Source organism: Pipistrellus kuhlii, unplaced genomic scaffold (assembly GCF_014108245.1).
Source record: "Pipistrellus kuhlii isolate mPipKuh1 unplaced genomic scaffold, mPipKuh1.p scaffold_m20_p_6, whole genome shotgun sequence".
NCBI classification, from domain to species: domain Eukaryota; kingdom Metazoa; phylum Chordata; class Mammalia; order Chiroptera; family Vespertilionidae; genus Pipistrellus; species Pipistrellus kuhlii.
Window position 1 is genome coordinate 13605600 of NW_023425562.1, and position 26465 is coordinate 13632064.

The 26465-nt window shown below is 43.4% G+C and overlaps 1 protein-coding gene across 5 annotated transcripts in view; it reads left to right on the forward strand.

The window, feature by feature from the left end:
• SETBP1 (SET binding protein 1) overlaps positions 1-26465 on the forward strand; it is a 322623-nt gene that overhangs the window by 222364 nt on the left and 73794 nt on the right. For all 5 annotated transcript variants that reach the window (XM_045574534.1, XM_045574531.1, XM_036417510.2 and 2 more), the window contains one exon: positions 6887-10346. In XM_045574534.1, the coding sequence (XP_045430490.1) occupies positions 6887-10346 (3460 nt within the window). The remainder of the gene's footprint in view (positions 1-6886; positions 10347-26465) is intronic.

Genomic DNA, 26465 nt, shown 5'->3' on the forward strand with positions numbered 1-26465 from the left:
AACTACATCAAGGTGACTTCCCAGGGCAATTTATGTGACAGGAAATGAGGACACATTCACTGTATATATGTAATTGGAAACTTCATGCCCATTTAGGAGCCAGGTAACTTTTCTGTATCCCATTGCCTTAGTCTATTTGGGCTACTATAACAAAATACCAGAGATGGGATGACTTACAAAAACAGCAATTTATTTCTCAATTAGGGAGTCTGAGGAGTCTAAGGTCAGGGTGTCAGCAGATCCTAATTCATAGATAGCCATCTCCTCTGTAGCTTCACATGATGAGGAACAAGAAAGCACTGGGGTCTCTCTTATTATATGATCAGTGATGCCATTCTTGAAGTTTCCACCCTCATGACTTAACCACATTGTGTTCCCAAAGACTCTACTTCCTAGACAATCACTTTGGGGTTTAGGATTTCAACATGTGGATTTTGGAGGAACACAAACATTCATAGGATCCTATGGACTCAGCATCATAAAGCCATGGTTCAAAAAGGGTACTTGGTGGCATTCCTCTGTACCTACCATTAGCAAATGCAGGAATGAACTAGGTTGAAAGATGTTGGGGGGGGGGGGCGGCAAGTTCAGTGAAAGCTGGCATGTACATCCCTCCTATTCATGAGCCTAAATCAGGGGTAGGCCTTATAAGGCCAGAGAAATCATTTGGTCTGGCCCTGCCAGGCATTAGGGGTGAGTTAATTGTTTGACCAAATATAGCAGGCTAATTTTTACGTTGATAATTTTGGATGACCTGTGATTGATATTATAAATATCCGTGGCCCTTGGCAGAAAAAAGGTTCCCCATCCCTGGCCTAAATGGTAATTTTCAAAATCTTTTCTTTAGTAACAGAAGTATCTTTCCTCTCCTTCCTTCTGTTAAATGGAATCCTGTGGAAGGCCACTCTGTTCACATGGGGGTTAAAAGAATGGTCTGGAGCATCCCTCTTGCCCAACCCATTGGCTACAGCTCAGAAATGCCTTTGCCAAATCCTAGGACTCTATGGAACACATTTGAAAACCACTGAGCTGGAACAGCTCCTGATAACATCAGAGCCTCTTTAGTCCCTAACCCAGACCCCTGTCTTTGACCTAATCCAGTGGTTCTCAACTCTGTCTGCTTTGAAAAAAAGTACTACTGTTCAGGCCCCACCTCTAAAATGTTGATTTAATTGTTCTGGGCCAGAACCCAGGTATGGTGTTCTTTACAAAGTTTCCTGGATGATTCTAATGTACAGCCTGAGTTGAGAGCCTTTAATCAGACATTTGCGGTTGCCTTCCTTGTCTCCTACCCTCAGCTCTTGCAGGAGCATGTGCTTTAAGCCTCAGGGACGGAATGCCAGGATTCCCTGGAGGTCCAGGGAGTGGCCAGATGAGTTGGGGAAATAGAGACCCCAGAGTTGGAGGCCATGAACACTTGCCCACATCGTCCTTTCTGGGAGAGCAGTATCCTCATCCAGCCATAGTAGGACCCTTGTGCCCACCTTACTCTACAGTGTACTTAGAATACCAAAACAGGAGGCCACGTTAGCGTGTCTCACTATTTAAATTAGAAAGTTCAAAGAGCAAAGCAGGAATGCTCCATGGTGCCAAACTGCATATCCTAACAAGTCTATGGGTGTTTGCTCTGCATATTTACCACCCAAAAGTGCCCAAATGTCATAGCAACCACAGAAGAGACCCACCCAGAGGAATTTGGGGGCTAAAACACTATATCAGTGGCTTTAAAACTTTATTGTGCATCAGAATTATCTGGGGGAGCATATAAAATGCACATTCCTTTGCCCCATCCTGGTGGGGGAGTCGCGGGGTGGGGGGTTGGGCCCGGGAATCTACATTGATGACCAGAGCCTTAGGTGGCTCTGGTACAGTGATCCAGCCCCACATCCTGAGAAGCACCAAGTGCCAAATGAGGAACTAAAGCTCCCTTCCTTCTTCATACCCAGACATATTTTCCTGTTCATGCAAAGCAAAACATCTCACAAATAGTAAATTTAAAGTATCAAAGTCAGCAGAAAGCAGCGTGAAGACAGCTAACCCAGAAGAGTGGTTCATCTCCCACAAAGTCATGCTTAATTTCTGATAAGTTATATGATTTTTCTCAGACCCAAATCACTCTCTTCCCTCTCACAGAGACAATCCGTGCTTTTTAGAGAAGCCCCAGAGAAGGCTGAGGGATTGATTTTCTTCCCGCTTTTATGGATCTTGAAGTTATTATGCAGTGAGCTAATGCTCATTTTAAAAAAGTAAATGAAATTAAGGTGCTTTTTAAAAAGAATTCTGACTTGTACAATATTTAAATGTATATGACGTATGCATTGGCCATGGGGGAGGGGATAGTTGCTTCCATATAGACACATCCGTTAAGAGAGAAATCTGTCCAGTGTGTTCTAAATGGTGTTTTACTGTGACCAAACATTTGGCCTGGGCTCAATATGCAGAGAGCACTGTTCTTATAAAACTGACCCATACCTTCAAAGTGACTATGAGTTCCACAAGCAGTCAATTCATGGGGGTGGAGGAGCAGCCAAGAGGCATGCTGAGTTTAGTCAGAATTAAGAGTTTTCCAGCCCAGCCAGGTGGCTCAGTGGTTGAGCATTGACCTATGAACTAGGGGGCAAGGTTCAATTCCTGGTCAGGGCACATGAGCAATGTGCATTCCCAGTGTGGAACATGCAGCTGGCAGTCTATTAATGACTCTCTCTCATCATTGATGTTTCTATCTCTCTCTCCCCTCCCTTCCTCTCTGAAATCAATAAAAATATATATTTTAAAAAAAATTCTCCACACAAACAACTGGCCCAGTGTAGAGTAGCATCATTTCTTCCCTTATTTGTGAACCATTTCAGGAGATGGCCCTGCTGAGGGTGGTACAAAAGGCCTTAAAAGATTCAGGTCTTCTAACCCAGAAAAATTCATCATCTGAGGGGGAAATGGAAACCTCGCTGCATGGGTTATTAAGCTCCCAGTCAAGGACTCCCCCCTCCCCCAATAGGGAATCGCATCCTCAAACTGCTAGAGGAGTTGAGAGGCAGAGCTGGTACTTCTAACACTCGCCTCAGCATTGTGCTTGAGGCCAGGTTTGCCACGTCCATCTCAGTCTCAATGGAGTAAGTGCTCAATTCTCAGTGAAGGACATATTGAAACTGACAGCCTCACCATGGTGTATATAATATGTCATGGCTGACAGATGAAGAAATGGGATTTCTTGAAATGCAACAGATATAGCCGTCAGCCACCGCTAGAATAAAGCCTTGTTCTGCCAGACCCCTCGGACAGCACCCCCTCCCCCCAGTCCTCTTTCCCTTGTCATCGCAGCCCATCCAAGTGCAGGGTTTAAGCACCATTTCCCCAGTTACTCCTGTTCCTTTGTTGGGCTCCCCATTTGTCCATCCTGCCCTTTGATTGCCTGACTCTCCCAGCAGGCAGATTGCAGCTGATCTGCGGGAACAATGGGATCAGGCAGCTTCCAGATGGAAGCCCAGGAACCAGGCGCACTTAACTGCATTACTTGCAGCTGGCCTACCCTGGGTGTAAGTGAGCAGGCCCCACCTTTCAACCGCCAGAGCGAAGCCCCCCCTCCCGACAGCCACATGGCCTTCCCCAAAGGCAGAATTAATTGGAAAGCGAAACAATTAACAGGGGCTGGGATAGGACTTATAGTCAAAATTGCACTGAAGGGGAGCTACCTTGCAAGTTCCTTTAGTGCTTAGTATTTGAGAAAGATTTTGTTGTTGTTGTTGTTGTTGAACACCTAATACATTTGAGCAGCCCAGTTTTATAGCTCGCCATGACCAAACAATTGATGGGTGATTTATTGTCTTTTGTGAGCAGCTATATATTTTGTGATGGTGGTAGGCAGCTCAAATGTTATTTTGTTCATTCATTCAACAAACATGTATTGGGAACTTTCTGGGTGGTTTGCTTTGTAGAAGACAGTGGGGATAAAGAGATGAGTGAGTCTCTATCCTCAGGGTACAGTCTAGGACAGGAAAAGAGAAAAGTACACAAGTAAATGGCACATATAGGGACTGTGATAGATGTCACAATTTTTAGGAGAGACAATGGTTCATGCAGAAGGAATGGCATAAGAAATTAGGTGGGGGGGGCGATTATGTTTGCAGATAATATGTTGCAATGCACAGGTCATTAATCTCACTGTTTGCAAAATAAAGCACCCATAATAAAATGTGTGCTCCGTTATTTATTCAATACATGTTTATTGAGTGCCTGCTACTTGCCAGGCTCTGTGCTTGGGACCTCTGAGATGGTGTATACATAAGACAGAAAGGGAGACGGGCATTCATTCAATTAGTCCACAAATCAACTGCAAAGAGAAAACTGTGTTAAGTAGTATAACGAAGATGAGATCCATAGTTTTATTATAAAAACATATAATAGGGGTATTTCTATACAGTAGGGGGCCTCCTGGGATTCGACTGAGGTTAAAACAAAGAAAGAGTTAATTAAAGGCTCCACTAGAAACCAAGAAGAAGAAGATGAGGCAGTGGAGAAAAGTGGTGGGAATTGGTGACCAGATTCCAGTATCACCAGGAAGCCCCTCTGCGACTTCAGTGCCCTGATCTCTGAGAGCAGAGAGGGGTTGGTGGCAGGAGGCAGAGGAAAGGGAAGGGGAGTGACTCTAAGTCCTGTTTTACCCAACTCAAAAACAGTAACTTATACCTGTTATACCAATGTGATTTTTTAATAAGTGCCACCAGTATCTCAGAAGTGTGGTAGGATAAGGACCTTACAAGTGGGAAACTTATCGTTAAGTCCTACTGTAGACCTGCCAACTTTGAGTATACATATAGTGTAACTAAAATGCAAAGCATAAGTGAGAAGTTAGCAAAGCCCTGATTCATAATACATAAGAAAGTGCCATTTAATATTTTATGCCATAAATAAGATTTCTTTTTTAATGTTTATTTTACTTTTCCATTTATCCCCTCTATGCCTCTTCCACCTCCACCCATCCCTCTCTAACCCCACAATCACCATGGATTTCTATACTTATTTCCAAAAACTGGGCTAGCAGCCTCTGTCCACAGCAGTGAAATCCAGTAACTGAATTCAGGACAGGCTCAGTTCTCTAGATGTTGATGATGTGATGATGTATCTACTATGAACTACGTGATAAAGAAGTGATTCAATAATTTTTTTTTCTTAATTTTCTTCTGGGTACTTACAGGCTTAGCTTAAGTTCCCATGATGCTTAAAAAATATAATCCAATATTGGAAATATAAGGATTTCATAAATTCAAGGAGGCAGGAAATAAGCCTAGGTATTCCAAGAACTAGGATGGAGAAAACTCTGGTTATTTTACTCCATTGCATTTTACCCGTGATGATTCCTGATGCCTTGTGCTTTGAATCTTAACAGGACTGTAAGAAGTGTTTTCAAATAGAGCATAAATCCTAAAGCATCCGTGGCAAACAGATATAGGTAAATGATAGCTAGCTATGATAGCTAGGTAGTTAGCTAGCTAGCTAGATATTATAGGTTAAAACTTCCTAAATTCACTAACCCAATCATCATATACTTCTCAGTGGAGATAGTGTCCAAAGCTTCCTTTAATTTACTAGCATTTTCCCTTCCTAAACAAATGCTAGGGTAATATGCTGTAAGTTTGCTACTTTGTGTGTAAAACAGGACTAATATTGAGCTTCGAGGAACGCTTCTTTGTATTGGTAGCATGGCTTGAAATCTACCTGGAACCATGCAAGCATCTCTATATTAAAAATAGACTTAATACTTCAGAACGATGTGTTCACTATCCATTCCTTTTATGATGTTATAGAGGCTGGTTATTCTTGGCCCCAGCACCAGGTCTGCCTTCCCTGAGGAAGGTTCCAGAGTCTGAAGACATTCATTTAGAATTGGTGCAGAGGAAACCAAGCTGACAGGTTCAGAGGTGTGATCATGAATAATAATGATTTTTTCCTGGCACCTTTGTCCGGGAGACTCAAGGTTCCTTTTGAGAGAATCCAGGAATTTCCTCAGGAGAGCAGTCACTGCCTAATGTGGCTTAAGGATGCCTTAGAGGCCGGACGCCCCAACACAGCACCACTGCTGAAGCCAGCCCAGGTTGGACAGCCAGCCCAGGTTGGACAGCTCTTTCATTTTCTCTCCATGCCTTTGACTGGCCCACTTTTCCCCATAGTCTTCAAACTTCCCCCTGAACTCCTCAGCGTGTGTTGTCTCCTCACAGTGGTTCCTACTGCAGAGCTATTGAAGCCCAGTAAAAAGTACACATAAAAAGGGACTGCAATCCAAGCAGCAAGGGCAAGCTGTGTATTTGAGGGGAAGATGGGGCAGATGTAAGAGGCAGCTCGAGTTGGGGAAAAAACAAACAAACAAACAAACAAACAAAAACGCATAGTGTGAGGAAACTCAGATTCTCTCCAGCATGCTGACATATTGGCCAGGACTCTCTGTTGTTGAAATATCAGCTTCTTCATTTGTAAAATACAGGCATTGAACTAATGACCTTTAGGTCCTCTCCCCTCTCTAAATCAGAGGTCGCCAACTGGTGATCCACAGGCCACTGGTGGTCCATGAGATCCAAAAGATTGGTGACTACTGCTCTAAACAGTTTATGCTCTCAGATCGCATTTGACCAAGATAGGCTACAGTTCCTGCTGTATTATAAGGGGCAGGTGGGGGGCAGACAAGATTAAAGCATCCTTGTTAATGTTCAAAATAGTGGTTATGTTTTTACTACCTCAACTGAAAAAAAAACCTCCATAAAGCATTCTGGAACTAAAGGTGGTGGTTTCCAACTTTCATGTTATTAAGCCTTTTGACATTAAATTTTAAATTGCTCCAACATACTCATCTTTGTTTCTCTCTCTCTCTCTTTTCCCTCCACTCTGCCTACCTCAGGCTTACGAGCGGCCACAGAAACACTCAGCTCTCCATTATGACCCAAGCCTCCCACAAGACTTCACCGGTGACACCTTAAAACCAAAGCACCAGCAAAAAAGCATCAGCCAGAACCACATGGACTGGTCCACCAACTCTGACAATGGACCTGCCACTCAGAATTGCTTCATCAGTCCAGAATCTGGCCGAGAAACTGCAAGCACCAGCAAGATCTCAGCTCTTGAGCCCGTGGCTTCCTTTGCAAAGGCCCAGGGTAAGAAAGGCAGTGCAGGGAACACATGGAGTCAGTTGTCCAGCAGCAGCAAAGATCTGCTCTTGGGAGGTGTGGTTCCATCCCCAAGCAATCACAGCTCACCAGCCCCACCCAGCAGCTCTGCCGAGTGCAATGGGCTTCAGCCCTTGGTGGATCAAGATGGGGGAGGAGCAAAGGAGCCCCCAGAGCCACCTACTATAAGCAGCAAGAAGAAGTCCAGTAAAAAAGATGTGATAAGTCAGACTATACCAAACCCAGACCTGGACTGGGTCAAGAATGCCCAGAAAGCATTTGACAATACAGAAGGGAAAAGGGAAGGCTACTCTGTTGATCATGCCCAGGAGGCATCACCAGCCAGGCAGAATGGGAGTTCCATCAGTAATCCTGAGAATGACTCCAGTCATGTCCGGATTACCATCCCTATTAAGGCACCCTGTCTAGACCCAACCAGCCATAAAAGGAAAAAGAGACAGTCAATCAAGGCAGTGGTGGAGAAGATCATGCCAGAGAAAGCTCTGGCTTCTGGAATCACCATGAGCAGTGAAGTCGTTAACAGGATACTTTCCAATCCTGAGGGAAATAAGAAAGATCCCCGTGTCCCTAAATTGAGTAAACTCATAGAGAGCGAGTCCCCTTCCATTGGCCTTGAAACGGGTGGAAATGTGGAGAAAGTTGCCCCAGGAGTTGTATCTAAGCAACGGAAGCCAACCATGGTCATGACGCCTCCAACATGCAAAGATCACTCTCCATCAAGAAAGCTGCCAGAAATCCAGCATCCAAAATTTGCTGCCAAACGGAGGTGGACATGCAGCAAACCCAAACCCACCAGTATGCTTCGGGAGGCAGTCATGGCCACCTCCGATAAACTGATGGTGGAACCACCTTCTGCTTATCCCATCACCCCCTCCAGCCCTCTCTACACTAACACAGACAGTCTTACTGTGATCACGCCAGTCAAAAAGAAGCGGGGACGACCAAAGAAGCAGCCTTTGCTCACGGTTGAGACAATTCATGAGGGGACTTCCACCAGTCCGGTCAGTCCCATCAGCCGGGAGTTTTCTGGCACCAAGAAAAGAAAGAGACGACGCAGTTTAGCTAAATTGGCTCAGCTAGTGCCAGGAGAGGACAAACCCATGAGCGAGATGAAATTTCATAAAAAAGTTGGAAAGCTTGGGGTGTTGGACAAGAAGACCATCAAAACGATCAATAAGATGAAAACACTCAAGAGGAAAAATATCTTGAACCAGATCTTGTCTTGCTCCAGCAACATTGCTCTGAAGGCTAAAGCTCCCCCGGAAACCAGCCCGGGGGCAGCAGCAATTGAGAGCAAACTGGGCAAGCAGATTAATGTCAGCAAAAGGGGAACCATCTACATTGGCAAGAAGAGGGGGCGGAAGCCAAGAGCAGAGCTGTCACCCCCATCCGAAGAACCCAAAACAGCCATCAAGCACCCAAGGCCTGTTTCTAGCCAGCCGGATGTTCCAGCCGTGCCTTCCAACTTTCAGTCACTTGTGGCGTCTTCACCAGCAACTATGCACCCACTTTCAACACAATTAGGTGGGTCAAATGGCAACCTGAGCCCCGCCAGCACTGAAACCAATTTTTCAGAGTTAAAAACTATGCCAAATCTCCAACCCATCAGTGCTCTTCCAACCAAAACCCAAAAGGGAATACACAGTGGAACCTGGAAGCTGTCTCCCCCCAGGCTGATGGCCAACTCACCTTCGCATCTTTGCGAGATCGGGTCACTCAAGGAAATCACACTGTCCCCTGTGAGCGAGTCACACAGTGAGGAGACGATCCCAAGCGACAGTGGCATTGGGACAGACAACAATAGCACGTCTGACCAAGCAGAGAAGAGTTCAGAATCCCGGCGGAGGTACTCTTTTGATTTCTGCTCCCTGGACAACCCGGAGGCCATTCCATCTGACACCAGCACAAAGAACCGGCATGGCCACCGGCAGAAGCATCTCATTGTGGACAACTTTCTGGCCCATGAAAGCCTCAAGAAGCTAAAGCACAAGAGGAAACGGAAAAGCCTGCAAAACCGTGATGATCTCCAGTTCCTGGCAGACCTGGAAGAGCTCATCACCAAGTTCCAGGTGTTCAGGATCTCCCACCGGAGTTACACCTTTTACCATGAGAATCCGTACCCCAGCATTTTTCGGATAAATTTTGATCACTATTACCCGGTGCCATATATCCAGTATGACCCGTTGCTCTATCTTCGTAGGACTTCAGACTTGAAGTCAAAGAAGAAGCGTGGTAGGCCTGCAAAAACCAATGACACCATGACAAAGGTGCCTTTTTTACAAGGGTTCAGCTACCCTATTCCCAGTGGAAGTTACTATGCACCCTATGGAATGCCTTACACATCAATGCCTATGATGAACCTTGGTTATTACAGTCAGTACCCAGCTCCTTTATACCTATCGCACACGCTCGGAGCAGCTTCCCCATTCATGAGGCCAACAGTGCCACCACCTCAGTTCCACACAAGCTCCCACATGAAGATGTCCGGTACGGTGAAGCATAAAGCAAAGCATGGAGTACACCTGCAGGGACCTGTTAGCATGGGCCTTGGTGACATGCAGCCATCCCTGAATCCTCCCAAGGTCGGCAGTGCCAGTCTGTCCAGTGGTCGGCTCCACAAGAGGAAACACAAACACAAGCATAAGCACAAGGAAGACCGGATCCTGGGGACCCACGACAACCTGAGTGGTCTCTTTGCAGGCAAAGCCACAGGCTTCTCTAGCCACATCCTGAGCGAGCGGCTGAGTAGCGCAGACAAAGAGCTCCCGTTGTTGAGTGAGAAGAACAAGCATAAGGAGAAGCAGAAGCACCAGCACAGTGAAGTCAGCCACAAAGCTTCGAAGAACAACTTTGAGGTGGACACCCTGTCAACGCTGTCACTTTCTGATGCCCAGCATTGGACGCAGGCCAAGGACAAAGGTGACTTGAGCAGTGAGCCTGTGGACTCATGCACAAAAAGGTACTCAGGCAGTGTTGGGGACAGTGGCAGCACAAGACCAGAGAGCCTGGACGTGTTCAATGAGATGAATCCTTCGAATGATAAGTGGGACAGTGACACGAGTGGGAGTAAAAGGAGGAGCTACGAAGGCTTTGGGACGTACAGGGAAAAGGACATCCAAGCCTTCAAGATGAATCGCAAGGAGAGAAGTTCTTACAACTCCTCCATATCTCCAGGTAAGGCCAAGTTTTTCTTCAAACTGGGACTATCCTGTTTCTTATTTGTGGGATTTGCTCCTCAGGGGTCCGCCATCTTTGGCACGTTGCATTCACTGGTTTGCAAAGAGGTAGGAACACATGAACATCGTGTCCATTGGAGTCTACTGTCCGTTTTATACATTGTTTACTTATTACCCTGTTTCCCCGAAAATAAGACAGTGTCTTATATTAATTTTTGCTCCCAAAGATGCGCTAGGTCTTCTTTTCAGGGGCTGTCTTATTTTTCCATGAAGAAGAATATGGTACACATGTATTGTTAAATGAAAATAAAGGAAATTTATTACCTGTATACAGTACGGTAATACGGTAGTTGTCAACACAAACCAGACAAACTGTGAATCCTACAGTATCAAGAATTTACTCATTTATTCAATGACAATCATGTCATCATCTTCTGGAACATCATAACAATCCAATTCCTGAATTTCCTGGTGAATTTCTTGTGACTCCATTTCTTTCAGAAACAGTGGACCAAATCTCTCATGTTTAGCCTGGGGGGGGGGGGGGGGGCTTATATTTCACTCAGAAGGAAACCGTAGTAGGTCTTATTTTCAGAGGATGTCTTATTTTGGGGGAAACAGGTAGTTACTGTCTTTACTCTCTCGGAGCCATTGCCTGACAACTGTGGGCCTGAAGGCAGCCCCTGTAGCTTCCTAGACTACAACCAGGCACACTATCTATATGCTTTTTATTAAAGTTGCTCTTCTTACATTCTCATCTGATCAGATGGTACAGTCTGCTAGTTGGATAAAGACTCTGACACTTAGTAGGAATGCCAGTAGGATCCCAAGAGTGTCAAAGTTGGATGTGCATGAGCATCTAGTTTCTCTGATGTGCTTTTTCCAGAGGTCACACATCCTAGGTTGAAAAGTCTACTGAGCCATTGGAAGCTGATGATCAATGAATCCTAAAGTCTTCCATAGGCCCAGGCTATACTGTCCTCATTTTGTTTATAGACGTTTGATAAGCTGTCCAAAATAGAACCCTGACTGTCATTTTGCTGCACAAAAGGGAGAAAACTTGGCTGAGAGGTGCTGCAAGCCTCATGCCCCCAAGGGGACCTTAGTTGGTATGTTACCTGGGGTGGGACTTGCCCTCTAATCTCTACAGTGTTGGTTGGTGCTACATAAAGTTCATTCCTTGGCAGTTGCTGGCAGAATTGCCTTGCTAAACTGCCCACCCATACAGATTTTCCTTGCCATGAAAGAGTCATACTTCTGCATAAGTATTCCTTTGCCCCTGTTCACACATTACATAGATAAGACTCCTGTAAAACAGAGTAGTAATTTACTAGGAAAAGCATAAGCACTCCTCTAGTGGTTGCAGAAGCTAAAAGGATTTATCATGTTCCCCTCGCCCCAAAATAGCACATAACCCCTAGCCAAAGGTTGGTTTTAATTATCCCTGTTTAAGATTTGGGTGTAGTGTTTCACCTGTTTATATGTGCCCATGCTTGTCCTTTTCCTTCCGGGAAGTCCATAATTAGTGGAGGTGAAAGCAGACTATTCATAAGGAATTAGACATTTTCTAGGCCAGCAGATTTCAGGGAGAAATAGATGAGTTAGAAGCTACATAAAGGTCACCCCAAATTGCCACTAGCTTGTGAGTTTCTGTGGTAGATGTTCTCCTTGGTTAATGAAGAGACCAATTAGCAGTCAGGTCCCCTGAATTTGCTCAGGTGATAAATGGCCCACCATTTGTGTCTGCCTAAAGTGGATTCCCATTTCTCATCATCAGGCTCTGTTGAAGGTGCTTGGTGTTCTTTGTGCAAAGCCCAAGTTAAGCCCAGTAGGAAAGAAGTTGCTAGATCAAACTTTCACTTGAGAAATAATACTTAATTTCTAACTACATACCATCTGCTGAATCTCCATTTATAAAAATGCTTGCCTGAGGACAAATAATGGATCCATAGTGGGAAGGTACAACCCACAGATTCTCAGAGTTGGAAGAAGCTTTATCAGCCCTTATTTGCACCTCTCTCTACCAGGCATCGCTGCCTAAGGCATGCTGTTATGCAGCAGATTCCCAAAGAGCAAACCTGTCCAAGGTTGACAATGTGTAGTCGAATGTGCTCTCAAAGCCAGGTTATCAGGTGGACGAGGTCTCTAGTGTGAGTGATGTTCTTTCTGTTCAGACCACATGGAAACCATCTTTGCATACTTTGACCTCACTTCATGCCAGGAACTTCTAACATCTTGACCACTGCTGTCTAGGCTCCCACAAACAGTGAGAAGAGTTGAGTTAGTTGTGTTATGTCTTAGATCAATGTCATTATTAGCCAGGTGGCCATTCTGAGTCTCCACATATCATGTACTTTCCTCATGATCAATGGATGGTGAGAACTAAACGTTAGCTCACCTCCTGTATATCAGAGTACTGCCGTGAAGGTACATAGATGGATTCCCTTGAGTCTGGCTGATTCCACTTCTTGTGACTTTGCCAGCTAGTCTTAGCAGCACTGCGGGGCATTTTGGGAAGCAGCTTCGGTGTCACTCACCCATAGGAAGTGGATGCCCAAGTCAAAAATAATACAAAACCTCTTCCAAACAGTCATTCAGATGAGGGAATTAACCACATGGATGAAATGCCATGAAAACTCTACAAAAGAAACATGTGTGAGGAGACTTTTTCTAAAAATGGAATAGAAAGAATAAAAGGTCTCATGGGAGGAAAAAGTTAAGACCAGGAAAAAAGAAAGGATAAAAAATGAAAAGCTAATGAAGTGTAGACTATTAATCCAAGTAGAATTCTGGGTCATCCTGTGGGAGGAAATGAAAGATTAATTAGCCAATGGCTGCCATGTGGTTTAGCGGGATTATAAATACCTGCCCAGCTTATCTCATGCACTAACTAGCTGAAAGAACTCATCTTTTTGACTCTCATTTTTCCTGAGTGAGACTGTGACAATAAAGGTTCTGACCAGACCTGATAGTATAGGAGTCTAAACATCTCTAAGAATTTTTGCAAATAAATTTGAATATGAACAAACATACACAGCCCAATTGAGCAGGTAGGAAGATTGCCCAAGTTATTGACCATGATGGCCAATTAATTAGCTGTTCAATGAAGTATCAAAACATATCCCTTTGGTCCATGTATTAATCTGTGTGACTCAACCCATTTATTTTTGGCTCCAGCCACTTCACTTAGCTATTTGATCTCAGCTTTCCAAAGGTAGAATTTCTCATTACTGACTACCACCAACAAATTAGCTTGCTCCATTTGTGGGTTGAAAATCGTCTTCATCTCAAAAACAAACAGAGCACTAAAATGGCAAATGGTATGGGAGCAGATAGAACAAGCTTGCCTTTACATTGAAACTCAGAAATAAAAGAGTCTTAATAATGCAGTATAAATACTTATTTTGCTGTTAAGCATACTGAGAAAGCTAAGTGATTCATTCAGGGATATACATGTATGTCTATTTGGTAGAAGAGCTCAGACTTAGAAGACAGGGAGTGTAGATTCTGGGAGCGGGAAAAGGAGAGGAAGAAAGAGACGAAGTGGAAAAAAAAAAAAAAAGGTGAGCCGTGGGAGAGATGTTAAGCTATATGTTTTCTTTTTCTGTGAGCTATTGTAAAAGGTAAGCATCTCTTTGACAATAATTTGGTTTCCAGGCTATCTCTGGGGACCCATGTTTGGGACTGGAAACAATCTTTGTGGGCTCTGATGGAAGTCATTTTTCCCCCTTTCCTGTCTTAACAATTGCACATACTTATTTTATTGAGCCTCCCAACGTTCCTCCTAAGGTTTCCTTTTGGAAACCAGGAATTAATCAAATTAAATGTTGTGACCCATAACTTTCTGGCAATGGGGGGAAAAAAACCTTAAGCTCACAGCATCCCTTTTGCTACATTGAAATAAGAAATCCAGCCTTTCTGCCTTTGGAGCATGAAGTCCCCAGGCCATTTATCTTCCCTCAGTTGGCAAACCTCCCCCTGTCCTGGTGGAAGTTTTATTTATACCTCTGTGGCTTTGGAGAATTAGGCAGATTCAGGTGTGGATGCAGAGAAGTCACTGATTTGACAGACTTGGCTCTGATACAACATGGAACCTTTCTTGGCTAGAGAAATCAGGAAAGCATGCCTTCCAAGGGCTGGCCTGTCTCTGAGAAGAGATAAGGGTGGTGTTTTTGGAAGGACTCTTCAGAAAACCATTTCTTCACTCTATAAACAAAACAGTGATGGGCTGAATACTTGCTAGGTTTGTGGCCTAAGTTTGGGCCCGTGTAGCACTTAATGCAAATTGGCTGAATTCAAGGGTAAGTGATATAGACAAGAGAAAATTGTAAAAGTAGTATCTAGTGTATGCATAGCTTGGTATAGAAACTAAAGGATGAGTAACTCAATCTTTTTGCCCTCAAAAGGTTACAATCCAGAAATGTCTCCTCTATAATCTAGGGGAGATCATGAGGTACAACTGAAAGTATAAGGCAGACTAAAAGAACCAACAGAAAGACAGAGAGAGTGCCAGGCTGGCCCTATGAGGTGAGCCACCTCCGTGTTTCTGTGGGGGTGAACAGGTGTGACCAAGAAATGCTTCTTTAGAATAGTTACCATTCAAGATGGGTTTTGAAGGATGGAAGAAGCTTTTGGAGAGCCGAGATGGTGCGGAGGGGTCGTATCAAACACTTCTCAGCCAAGTTCTCTCCCTTTTGTGCAGCAAAATGACAGTTAGGGTTCTATTTTGGACAGCTTATCAAATGCTTATAAACAAAAAGAGAATAGTATAGCCTGGGCCTATGGCTGCCCTATCAGGAAGACTTCAGGATTGATTGATCACCATAGAAAGGAAGCCATGTAGACAAATGTATGTAGGTAGAAATACCCAAGAAATATTCGGGAAATGGTATTTATTCTAGTCCTATTGAGGTTAGGATCCCAAGTTGGAGGATCATGACAGATAAGGTTGGGAAAGAATATTGTGATTGTGATTTAGAGGGTTTTCCTTCTGCACTCTGAGGCTTGTGTTTAAATAAGCAATGAGAAACTATTTCTTAAACTGGCAAAAGCCATAAAATGACCAAATTATATTTTATCTTTCCCCCCTGACCACTCCTATCTCCTGTCTGGGTTGGGCAAACTTACTCCATCTTTGCATTCTTTATACGATAATATAATTATCCATTTCTTGTTTGGATTGTACCCACTACCCTGCTGTTCCTCCCCCTCTCCACCCCCTAGATTATAAACATCATAAAGGCATCATTATCTACTCAGGTTCTCAAGCAAAAAATAATAGTAAGGAACCATTGGTTCATCTGTTCTCTCTAATTAAAATCAGAGATGGTTTCAGTATGTTTGCCCCAGGTAACTGAAAAGGCGGGGGCACGTGAATAGAATTACAGGAATCAAAGAGAGACTCTGCTCGGTGTGTGAGGAGATGAGTTAAGGCAGCAGTTGGCAATGCTGTACAGACATTAGAGCTAGAAACTTATCAAAGGAGAGAGTTAACAGGGAATGAAGTCATGAGGGCACGAGGAAGGACCCTGTGGCCCGTCTTCAAGAGAGAGTCATAATAAGGGAGGATCAGGAAAGTAGCAGAGAAGGAATGACAGAAATGCTGGAGGAGAGGGAATGAGTCAAGGAAGAACAAATTTAAGAAGAATGGGGTGGCCGGCAGGGCCAGAAGTTGCAGGCATGGATGCTTAGAATAGATGAGAATATGTATGAACTTGGTACATGAAGACATTTGGCTAGATGAAAGGTAGCAGTGGAGTGGAGATGGATTTTTAAGAAATGTAGCTGCTGTGCAGGGGATGTGGACTGCACTCCAGAGGAAGGGAGGACACATTGATTCTAAAGAGTGCTGGGGTAGAGGGTGTTGAGCTTGGTGTTAGGTGCTGGCTGAAATGATGAAATATCAGGAAATGTTCCTGTTCTCTAAGACTTTGTTAAGCTACCAGGAGACAAGAATTGGATATATACATATGTAAAAAGCAATTAGAGAGAATAATGAGAGTCTACACGCTAATGATTAGAAATAAAAACCCATTCTACATGAAAAAAGGACCTATAATATAAATTTCCAAGTAATAAATGGCATGTTGTAAAAATAAGTTGGTAGTATTGGTGTTTGCCTAATTACATAAGGATTCAGAACAAGTTGAATAAAAAGAAATCCCTAAGAGGGGGGTGATGGACAGAGTACAGTGAGCAGGTAAGTGCTGTGGTTTGGTTTTCTGCCCTCCGGGGAAGGGGCTGGGAGAATGGTGGGAAGGTGGGCTCCCCTGGGTGGCGGAGGATCTGAGGACAGAAAGAGATAAAAAGCTTTCTCCAGGGCTACATCCCAGGCATCCCTTACATCTGAACAGAGCCCTGTGTTTTCAAAGCACATACCCTGATTTCTATTTGATCTTCAGAATCCACTGAGTTCTATGGGTAGGTGTTGCTCTCCCATCTCACAGGCAAGGGAATCAAAACCCAGAGGGTGAGCATCTGTGTCCAGAGTCACCAAACCAGTTTTGTACAGAGAATGTGCTGGGTCCCAGGCATGATGATTTTTCTGAGCACTTTTTTCTTTTCCTACTAGATTTCTGAAGTCTTTGACAAGCTCAATAGGGTGACTCAGCTTCTGAATTCTCCCCAAAGAACCCTTGCCATTGGGTTAAATAGTGGAGCCCAGAATAAGGCACAAGCTCATGGGGAAGTTGGCCTTTGCTGGATTTAGTTTTCTTATTCAAAAGGGAGCTCTTTGGAGCCAGGGTCAGCCAAACCCAGGTAGGAGGCTGATTCTGTGTGGAGCCTTCATCTTGGTGTGAGAACATAGAGCCCGTAGGAAGCGTGGCTTCCCTGAAAACCACAGAGGAGACACAAAGGGAGAACAAGAAATTTCTTACTCAAAACACTAAAGCTAATGTTTAAAACTTTGTAATTTTTTAATGAAAATTTTGCACAATTGGAGGCACTTTACACATCTACTAGTAAACACACAACACCTTGCCTCTTGTGAGTGATGTAAGCTCAAAATGAAGACAGAGTGGGGCATTAAAGAAATGACTGGGTTGGGGCTCTCTCCCAAAAGTTTAGTAAATGGAAAGAGGAGACTTCCTCCTCTTTGGAATGTCTACCAGGAATTGGGATGTGGGCTGAAAAACTGTGGCTCAGAAGTAGTTTTTCATGTCTTATGTTTCAAGTAAGACCACTAGGACAAAGAGGTTTCTATTATAAAATGTGCTTCTCTGTGCTGTTAGTGACATGTTTCTACTAGATTTATTTATTCTAATCATGCAGTTAAAAAAAAATAGCAAGTGCCGAATATATGTAAGACAGTCCTGGGAAACATTACAGCTATGAGTATGTAAGTGATACCTTGTTATCCCCCATCGTTAGAATTGTCATGGTCCTAGAAATCTGTAAGTATGGCTCCTGCAAAATAGTAAACAGTTTCACACTAGGTACTGTTTTTCTCTTTGAGGTCCCAACGACAAAATAAAAAATGGATTTCCCCAAAAACAAAACAAAAAACTACTGTGTTGTTTTTCATCATCTAAAATTTAAAAGATGGCTTTAAGTGAAGAAAGTTTGGAAAATTTAGAAAAACATGAGTGAGGAAAAAAATAAAATCACCTTACAATCCCATTAAGTAACCATTATGAGAATGTAAATGCACAGGTCCTCAGCTGATGGTGACTGCTCGCCTTGTTTCTTTCTTTCCTGCCTTCCTCCATGCCCTCCCTGGGAAAAACTAGAGAATGCCAACCCATACTCCCCTGCCACATTGTCTCTCCCCTTTCCCTTCCTCCCCATCACCACTTTGGTTGTCTGATCTTTCCAATTTTCTCTCAAGTAACTTCCCAGAATTGACCACCATAACCTTTCCTTCTGCATTTTGTGTCATTGCCCAGACAGGGGAATATATTTTTAAAATCAATGCAGCAGTGTTTGGGGACGAAAACCATCCAGATTTCCAGACTGTCCTATTTAAGATCTCCACAAGAACTCAACAGCCAGGACAGCAACCTGGGGACAAATTAGTCACAGCCAAAGATGATTGCCCAAAATTTCCCCCAAGAGTTGCTGAGTGTTGAGTATTTCTTCTCAGATCAGAGTCTGACAAGGGAGGATGCAATAAGTTTTTCAAAGCTTGATGTCCAAAGCTCCACCCTGCAATGGAAAAATGCAACCAGCCAGTTTCTGTCACAAATATCACTCCCATTTTGCACACATGCACATACTCACCCAGAACAAGTCAAGTTATGTCTGCTCTAATTGGTCAGTGTTGCTGTCACTCATACTAAAAACATTTAAAGGGAAGGAGTCAGCTATTGAGTTTAGGTTTGTGGCACAATGCATTACCTTGTACTTGCTTATTTTCTTCCTAATATACCTATGGATATTTCTAAGGTGAGGTTATAAAGCCAACAGTTTCTATTTTAAAAAGTAGCTTTCCTGTTTGTTTTTTTACCTCATACATCATCAACCAGAAAGTTTTTATGCTCCGAGCTGGCATTTGCACAGGGGAAGGAGAAGACGAGATCTTTCAAGAGATTTAAGTCTTCATGGATGCTGCAAATAAAACTTAAATAGCTTTTCTAGTCGAGTTTTTCTCCATTCATTTTATAATTCCGATTGATATTAATTCTGTTAGAAAAGTCTGTCTGAGTGAGTGGTCTGTCTTGGAGAGAAGAGTCTCATTTCTGGGTGGAGTGTCTTCTCCTAATACTGGTGAGGGTTCTGAATAATGTCCTCCTCTAGGAAACCCCTCCTCCCCTGACACAGCATGTCAGCTCCCCCGGCATCTAGTAGTCACTCAAACCCTAGAAATGCTCCAATCACATGGCTGACCTTGGTCCAGAGCAGTGCTTCTCTATTTCACCACTAAAACTAGTGGTCCTTTTCCGCAATAATCAACCTAGAGCAAAACTCTTTTGCACCCACCTCCCCCTTACAGCTCTAACTAAACAAGTATATTAATTATTGAAATGGAAAAAGAATAGAATACCTAGAAAGGCAGTCACAGGTAAATGAATAAATGATGCCAGAGGTAGGAATACCAGTTCCTGTTGCATCAAGTTCAAAATGCTTTATCTGGCTTTCAAGACCCTGCATTATCTACCCTCACAGTCTCACCATGTTTCCTGATCATCTCAGCGGAGAGTTCTGTTAAATCTCCTCCTTGTCCTGCAGAAAATAGCACAATTAGCCCCTCATCTGACCCTCCAGTCACCACACTGCCTCCTTCACATGGAACATCCTCTTCTTCCCACTGGCTTTCCAGTCTTATACTTTCTTAACTATTCTAGCATCTCCTGATTCTCTGATGTAACTCAGATAGCTCCACTTTCATTTCAGTGCATATTTATACATGGCCTTGCAGTCTTTACCTTTATTTTAGGTAATGATTCTTGACTCAGATGAAATAAAATTTGAGTTGTGGGGAGGGGTGTCAGGATCACGTCATCTTTCTGTGACATCAAGGTGGTGCTGAGCACAGATCTTACAGAGGGACTGATGGATCAGGCTGATCCTCCCGGATCACCAGGGGTTCCTGGCACGTGCTTTGAGAAACACTAGCTTAAGGATAAATTCAGCAACTTCTAAGGCAGCCTAGTGGGGGGGGGGAGGGAGAAAAAAAAAAGCAAGCTCTGGAGCTGAAGTCTCTCAGATGTAGATGCTAAATCCCCCACTTAATACTTGTGTGACCTTGGGCAACTTAGCCTCTTTGATCCTCCTTTTCCTCATCTGAAAAATGAGGCCATTAATACTTACCTGGCAGAGTTTTATGAGAGCCAAATAAAAGTGGAATATACAGGAGAGCATCCAGCATGCTGCTTAACACATAGTTGTTAATAATGTTCATTTCCTTTCACTTCCACCTTGGATAATATATTCAAGCGCAGAAAATACAAAACAGCAGACTGCCATAGAGATCTCCTTTTAGCAGCAGGCTTTCCTTCCTAATTATGCTCTGACTGCGGTGAAGTTAAATCCTTCTGTGAACACACATAACACCCACAGAGAGGCAGGCATCGGCTGGACCACAATTGTATTTGATGGTAAAGATAAGGTACCGGGATTGTACAGTGATGGATAAGTCACCATACATACATGTTGCACCCAAAGATAACTGACAGTTGACTGTGGAAGCATCATCTGCAAGGGTTGGAGATCTCCTGGAAGGAGTGGCAATTTCAGGCCCCTGACACGTGGTCTGTCACAGGGGAGAGTTTGTTAGCACTATCCAGTAGCACCTGTTGTAGACCAATCTGTCTACTGACCCAGCCATTAAAACACAGTGGTAAGAGAAGTCACCACATTTATATGTACTTTCTGTTGCTGCTGTACAAATGTATCACAAACTTTATAGCTTGAAAGAATACAAATATATTATCTCTTAGTTTCTGTAGGTCAGCGGATTGGGGGTTCAACTGGGTCATCTACTTGGGATCTCAGGAAGCTGATGTCAGGGTGCCGCAGGGCTCTGTTCCTGGCTGGAGCTTCTGGAAAAGGATCAGATTCCAAGCTCATGCCTGTGGCTGACCCATTCAGTGCCTTGCACTATTAGGACTGAGGCCCCTACTGGCTGCTAGCCAGAGGCTGCTCTTTGCTTCTAGAGTTTGCTGTCCTCCTCCTCACGCTTTTCAGCAGCAGAGGTCCAATCTCTCTGACTTTCCCTTATCCCGAATCTCTCCGGCTCCTAGACTCTCCTCTCCCTCACCCTACCCTGGCATTCCTGCACCTGGATTTCTTGCTATTTCCTGAACACAGGTCCCACCTACGTCCATACCTGCTGACTTGTGCACATGCCCTTTCTTTTGCCCAGAGCAGCTTCAGAGGGATATTCTCCTCATGACTGTCATAATGGTGTACTTTATAAGTTCCTTCTTCCATTCCAATAGGTAAAGATCTACCTCATGGAGATTTTTGATGCAGTAAAAAAAGTCAGTCATGGGACCAAAGTTTGTAGGAAGGTAAAGAACTCAGAAGAAGAACAGGTCATTTTTAGACTGAAGTAGCATAGGGAACGCTTCATGAAGGAGGTGGTAGCATGTGGGGCCTTGGGTTGGTTGTATTTAGGTAAATAAGGAATAGAAAGAAATAGCTTGAGGAAAAATGCCTATATAAATGAAGTGTTTTTTGAAAAAAATATACTGCATTTATTTTATTCATATACATATATAGATTTATATGAATTTATATATTAATTATAAATTTATATATAGTTATATGTACATATATATATGCATATATATAATTTCTGGGAAGATAAATAAGAAAGCTATATTTGTGGAGTGTTTACAATCTACTAATTGATGCAAAAAAGTGCAAATAAAGTAATTAATAGCATGTGATAAATTTGGGGACAAATAAGATTTCTAGCAGGGCATGGTTTGCTTGACTTGAACGGCAAGTCCACATGGAGGACTAGGGAAGAGGTCAGCCTCGGCGAGGCATGTCCTTATCAGATAATTTTGACTGTCAAGTGGTGGGTTTTGATTCGTGTTCCCAGCAAGAGGCGACTGTCAGGATCAAAGAAATGGCACAGTGGTCACTGCAGGCTATTGTGGCCACAGTGACTCACCTTGATCACTTAAGTAGTTCCAGACCATCTTGCAATTCGGTTACATGTCCAGATGGCTTGACAAACCTTTTCTTTGTAAGTAGGCAGCAGTGGCCTTTCCTCTGCTCCCTGCCTGAGTGATTGCATTATAGACTCTTGCTCCTTGTCCGATGAGTTGACCAGTTTGTAACCCAGGTGTAGCTTGCAAGCTAGAAGGAGGTGGCTCGGAACATGTATGAAGTCAAAATATTTCTCACTCATACTTCCTTTTCACAGTTCATATTCTGCATTTTATTCCATGTGAAAAAGAAAATAACACCCTTGCTTGGATTTCTTGTTGACATTTCTCTTTCATGGGGGTCAGGAGGAGGGGGGTTCACGCTAAAGGCTTCCTGTACCTCTCACAGCTCTGTGGCATTTTCATAAAATACCAACCACCAAAATTCTAGTAATCACTAAAACATGTGCTTTCTTCTAGCCATGAAAATTCTTACTCTCACTTAAAAAAAAAAAAAAAAAAGTTCAGAAATTAAATTAGAAAGCTAAACTTGATACCTTTAAATTCTTTTGGTTAAAAAAAAAAGCTGCATTTTTCTGATTTCCCTTCACTTGTATGTTACTCCTGAATGGAGCAAATTGTACCAGAAACCCGGAGACTCGAGACTGTGACATGAGAGGAGGATTTGTATTCCCTTGCTAATAAACGAGAAGGAGAAGAAATCCTCAGTTATGTCTAATCTTTAGAAACGCTGTGCCCTGTCCAACCCACAAATGGTTGGCAGCATCATGACATGACACAGAATGTTCTTTTAAGCTGTTTTCCCCTCCCAGATCTTTCCTGTGAAGTTATAAATCTCAGCATTTAGAGAGTTTTAGAGTTGAGGTTGGGTCTCTTGGCCTCGCTTCTGCTGGCTTCAGGCTGGAGAGCTGGTCCCAAGACAAGCAGGCATCACTTAACTGGCCCGGCCTGTGCTCGCCTGCATTTGTGAAATCCGGCTGTCCCTCCTCTATCCAGTGCCCACTTTGTGAGCTGTGATTGAATAGCTTTGTGCCCACAGGAGGAAGTTTTACCCAACCCCTTTCAGGATCCTCCTGATGGAAAAATAAAGTTTCTCTGAAGGGAACTCCATTGGCACCTGGTACTTCTCTCCCTGTTCCGTGTGCACCAGGCTTCCTAGGTCTGCATCAGGTGGGTTTTCTTGCAAAAGGCACATCGGTGCGACCTCGGGTGTCACTGTATCTGGACACATATCAAATAATGTCCACTCAGGGTCAAGTGGACAAGTAGATCCCCTAATGCTGCCATTGCCTTTGAGGCAAAAATTCCAAATTCTCCACCTGCGTTTTAGCACACTGTGGGATGGTGACTTCTATTTTGAAAAGTACATTCATGCATTCTTCCCTTTGATCATCACAGCCCCATAAGCTGAAAACCCATCACTTCTTCAGGGAGCAACCTCAGGATATTACTTAGGAACTGGCCAAAATGTCCCAGCACCCTCTGGTTCAGAGCAGGGAGCTGTCACTGCAGGGAACTGGAAAAGAGTAGAGGCCAACCACAGAGATCACACCCAGCAGCCTGAGGCAGGTGATGTCAGCAACATCCATCTCTGATGTCTCAGGTCAAAATAGGGATAATAGTTTCCACCTCATAGGGTATGTGTGCTTATAAAGTGGTAGCATAATATTTGACTCATTGGAAACATGCAATAAAAATTGATGGTTATAATTATTGTTATTACTAAACACATATTGTATACCTGTGGCATGACAACCTTTATTTAACATGTAATCCTCAGAAATCCCAGTCAGCTTTCATTCATAGGATATGTTTGGTTTCAAAGCATATGATTGTTTTTAAACCAATAGGTATTAAGCATCTACCTAGGTGTGTCAAGATGCTAAGCTGGAAGCGTGGAGAGTGGGGTGATTGATATTCTGAGTTGTGCCATAGAGCAGGCTTTTCTGACTCTCTGTGGACTAGAACTATGGGGTTGCAGCAGGGTAGGGAGAGGGAGGTGTAGAGGACAATTCGCCTTGCAGACCATGGTGCTTCCACTGCATCAAAGGCTTTTCGGTTTGACACTAAGGCCCAGAGGGGATCTCTGCTGACTCAGTCACCTCCCCTGGTGACCGATGTGGCCTCCTGAGCACAGCACAGGTGAGGGGATCAGATCTGCCAAAGCCTGGAAAACAAATCCAATCAAGCAGCAAATACATGGAAGAGGAGAAGGGTAGGAACTGAACTTAAAAAATTAAAATAACAATATCCCAAGGTGTCACAATTAAGAACAAAATTATTCCAAGAGCAGACTAGATTCACCTAAATCACGCAGACCTTTTATAAAATTAATTTTCCATTCAAATATAAAATATGCTCCTTAGAGAAAAAGAAAAGCAATGAAACAGAGGTACCTTATTAGAAATACTAAATGAGCCTGTGAGCAGCTATCTTCAAAAATTGGGTTAACTATCTTTTTGCCCTTTGTGAACATGTACTTTACAAAAGTACTTTTTGAAATCTGATTTTGACCAATACCTGTTTATTAATTTCTGTGTGTGTGGCCCTGTTATCCATTTCACAAACATATAAAGATCAGTAAGGGGTAAAAGACGGGGTTGGAAATCTTCTGATCCAAGGAAAGAGGCCCTTACCCATTCAAATATTTGACCTTCTCTGACCTTAAGAGCCCCTCTGCACTAAAAAAGAAAATAATCATTAAGAAGCCTGGACTATGGCATGATAGGCACTGTCTGCATCTTCGGTTCTGTTGGATGCTAGACACTGTCAGCGCCTCACCGGTGGGACCATTCATTGACCATTTGCCATAGACATGGAGTTTGGACTTCAGCTCTATGTTCCCGACTATTGGTTGCCTTACATAAAAATAATTTCACTTTTAAATACCATTTACAGTTGTTCTCGTGTTAGCAATCCAGTCATTTAACCGATGTGTTAACTATTTTAAGTTATCAGGTTTGAGTGTGGAAGATGCTGCATTGAGCATCACGGTTGATACCCTAAAATAAATTCTCAGCATTGTGTATAGGTGTCCTGTGAAAAAAAGGGTTTGGTTATTGAATAAGTTTATCAACTATCAAAATAAACAAAAAAAGATTGTGATTATCTACAGCAAAACATCTCATCGCCTTTAACACAGTGTGAATCTATCCTTATTGGAAAAAGTCCTTTTCCCCAACTTCTCTGGTTGTTCACTCTTACTTTTCACATTCACCCAAGGAATTCTAACATTCTGCTGAAGTTGGTTAGGGAAATACTCATCTGGTTGAATTCCCTGAAATTAGAAATGACAGCATCAAAGCTCAGAGAGTTAAGTGCCCTGACTGAGATCAAGCGGTAGTGGCCAAGCTAGGACTAGAACTCAGGTCTCCGATACCAAACTGGGCTCCTTCCACTTTCCCTATGCCTTGAGGGTTTATTCCTTTGAATCCCTCTGGCCAAATGGGATGGATGTATTCGGTCAGCAGTAAGACAAGTTTTGGGGTAGAAGCAAGTGTGCTTGTGTGTGTGTGCATGTTTGTGTACTCACACACACATATACACCATAGTCCCACAGGGCATCAAGGCCAGTTTCACACGAGACCCAGGAATGCTGTGGAGCATAAAGCAGGTGCAGTAACAAGGGACCTGCGATCACAGTGGATTCGGAGGCCCTTGTTTGCACTGTGCATTAACCTGGGGCTGTTGCAAAGGCCACAGCTTGGCTTGCATTAGAGATCTGAAGCTCTGACATTCAAGAAGCTCCAAAGCAAATGAACCCGATTGAGTAAATAATTAAACCACAAAGAAAACGCCATTATTGAAAAAAAGTGTTAGCCTTCGGGTGGCTGGGAAGTCATCTGGCTTTACCTGCACCCTGTGCCATGTCTGGGAGAGACCAGTGAGCCATCCTGGGCCTGTGGCCTTAGAATGGTGAGACGGGTAAAAATACTTAGGGCTGTGAGGATCCAGGACAAGTAGAGGAATAACCCATCAATCGGAAATATGATTAGTGGATGTTAGGGGCACGAGCTTCAAACAGCTTACATTTGAACCCCAGCTTTGTCACTCTCTAATGGGGTGACCTGGGTGAGTCAGTTGCTTCTCTGGACTCATCTCCTTTCTATTACATCTGTAATACCTAAATAACATATATGGCATCAGAGATATGCTGTGACGATGAAGGGAGGAGTGACTTTATATAAAATGCTAAAGAGAGCCTGACATATTGGAAATGCGCAAAAAGCATTTCTGTTTTTATTTTGTTGCTGTTATTCTGAGTCCCATAGACCTTGAAGAAGGTCCCGATATGGTCTTGGGAATCAGACATGGCTGTAGTTTCCGTTTACAGAGTTGAATACCAAGTTTAGTTAACATCTGTCAATACATCCTCTGTAGCTTACTAACTCTGAGACCATATAACTTCTCTGAGCCTCTGTTTCCTTATCTGTAAAGTGTGTGTGGGGGGGAAGAGGGGAATCTATTCTGGGATTTAAAAAGCTGATGTGTATACAGAATGAGAGTTTCTAATCTGGGCTAACTCACTGATACAGAAAGCTCTATCATCTCTGAGG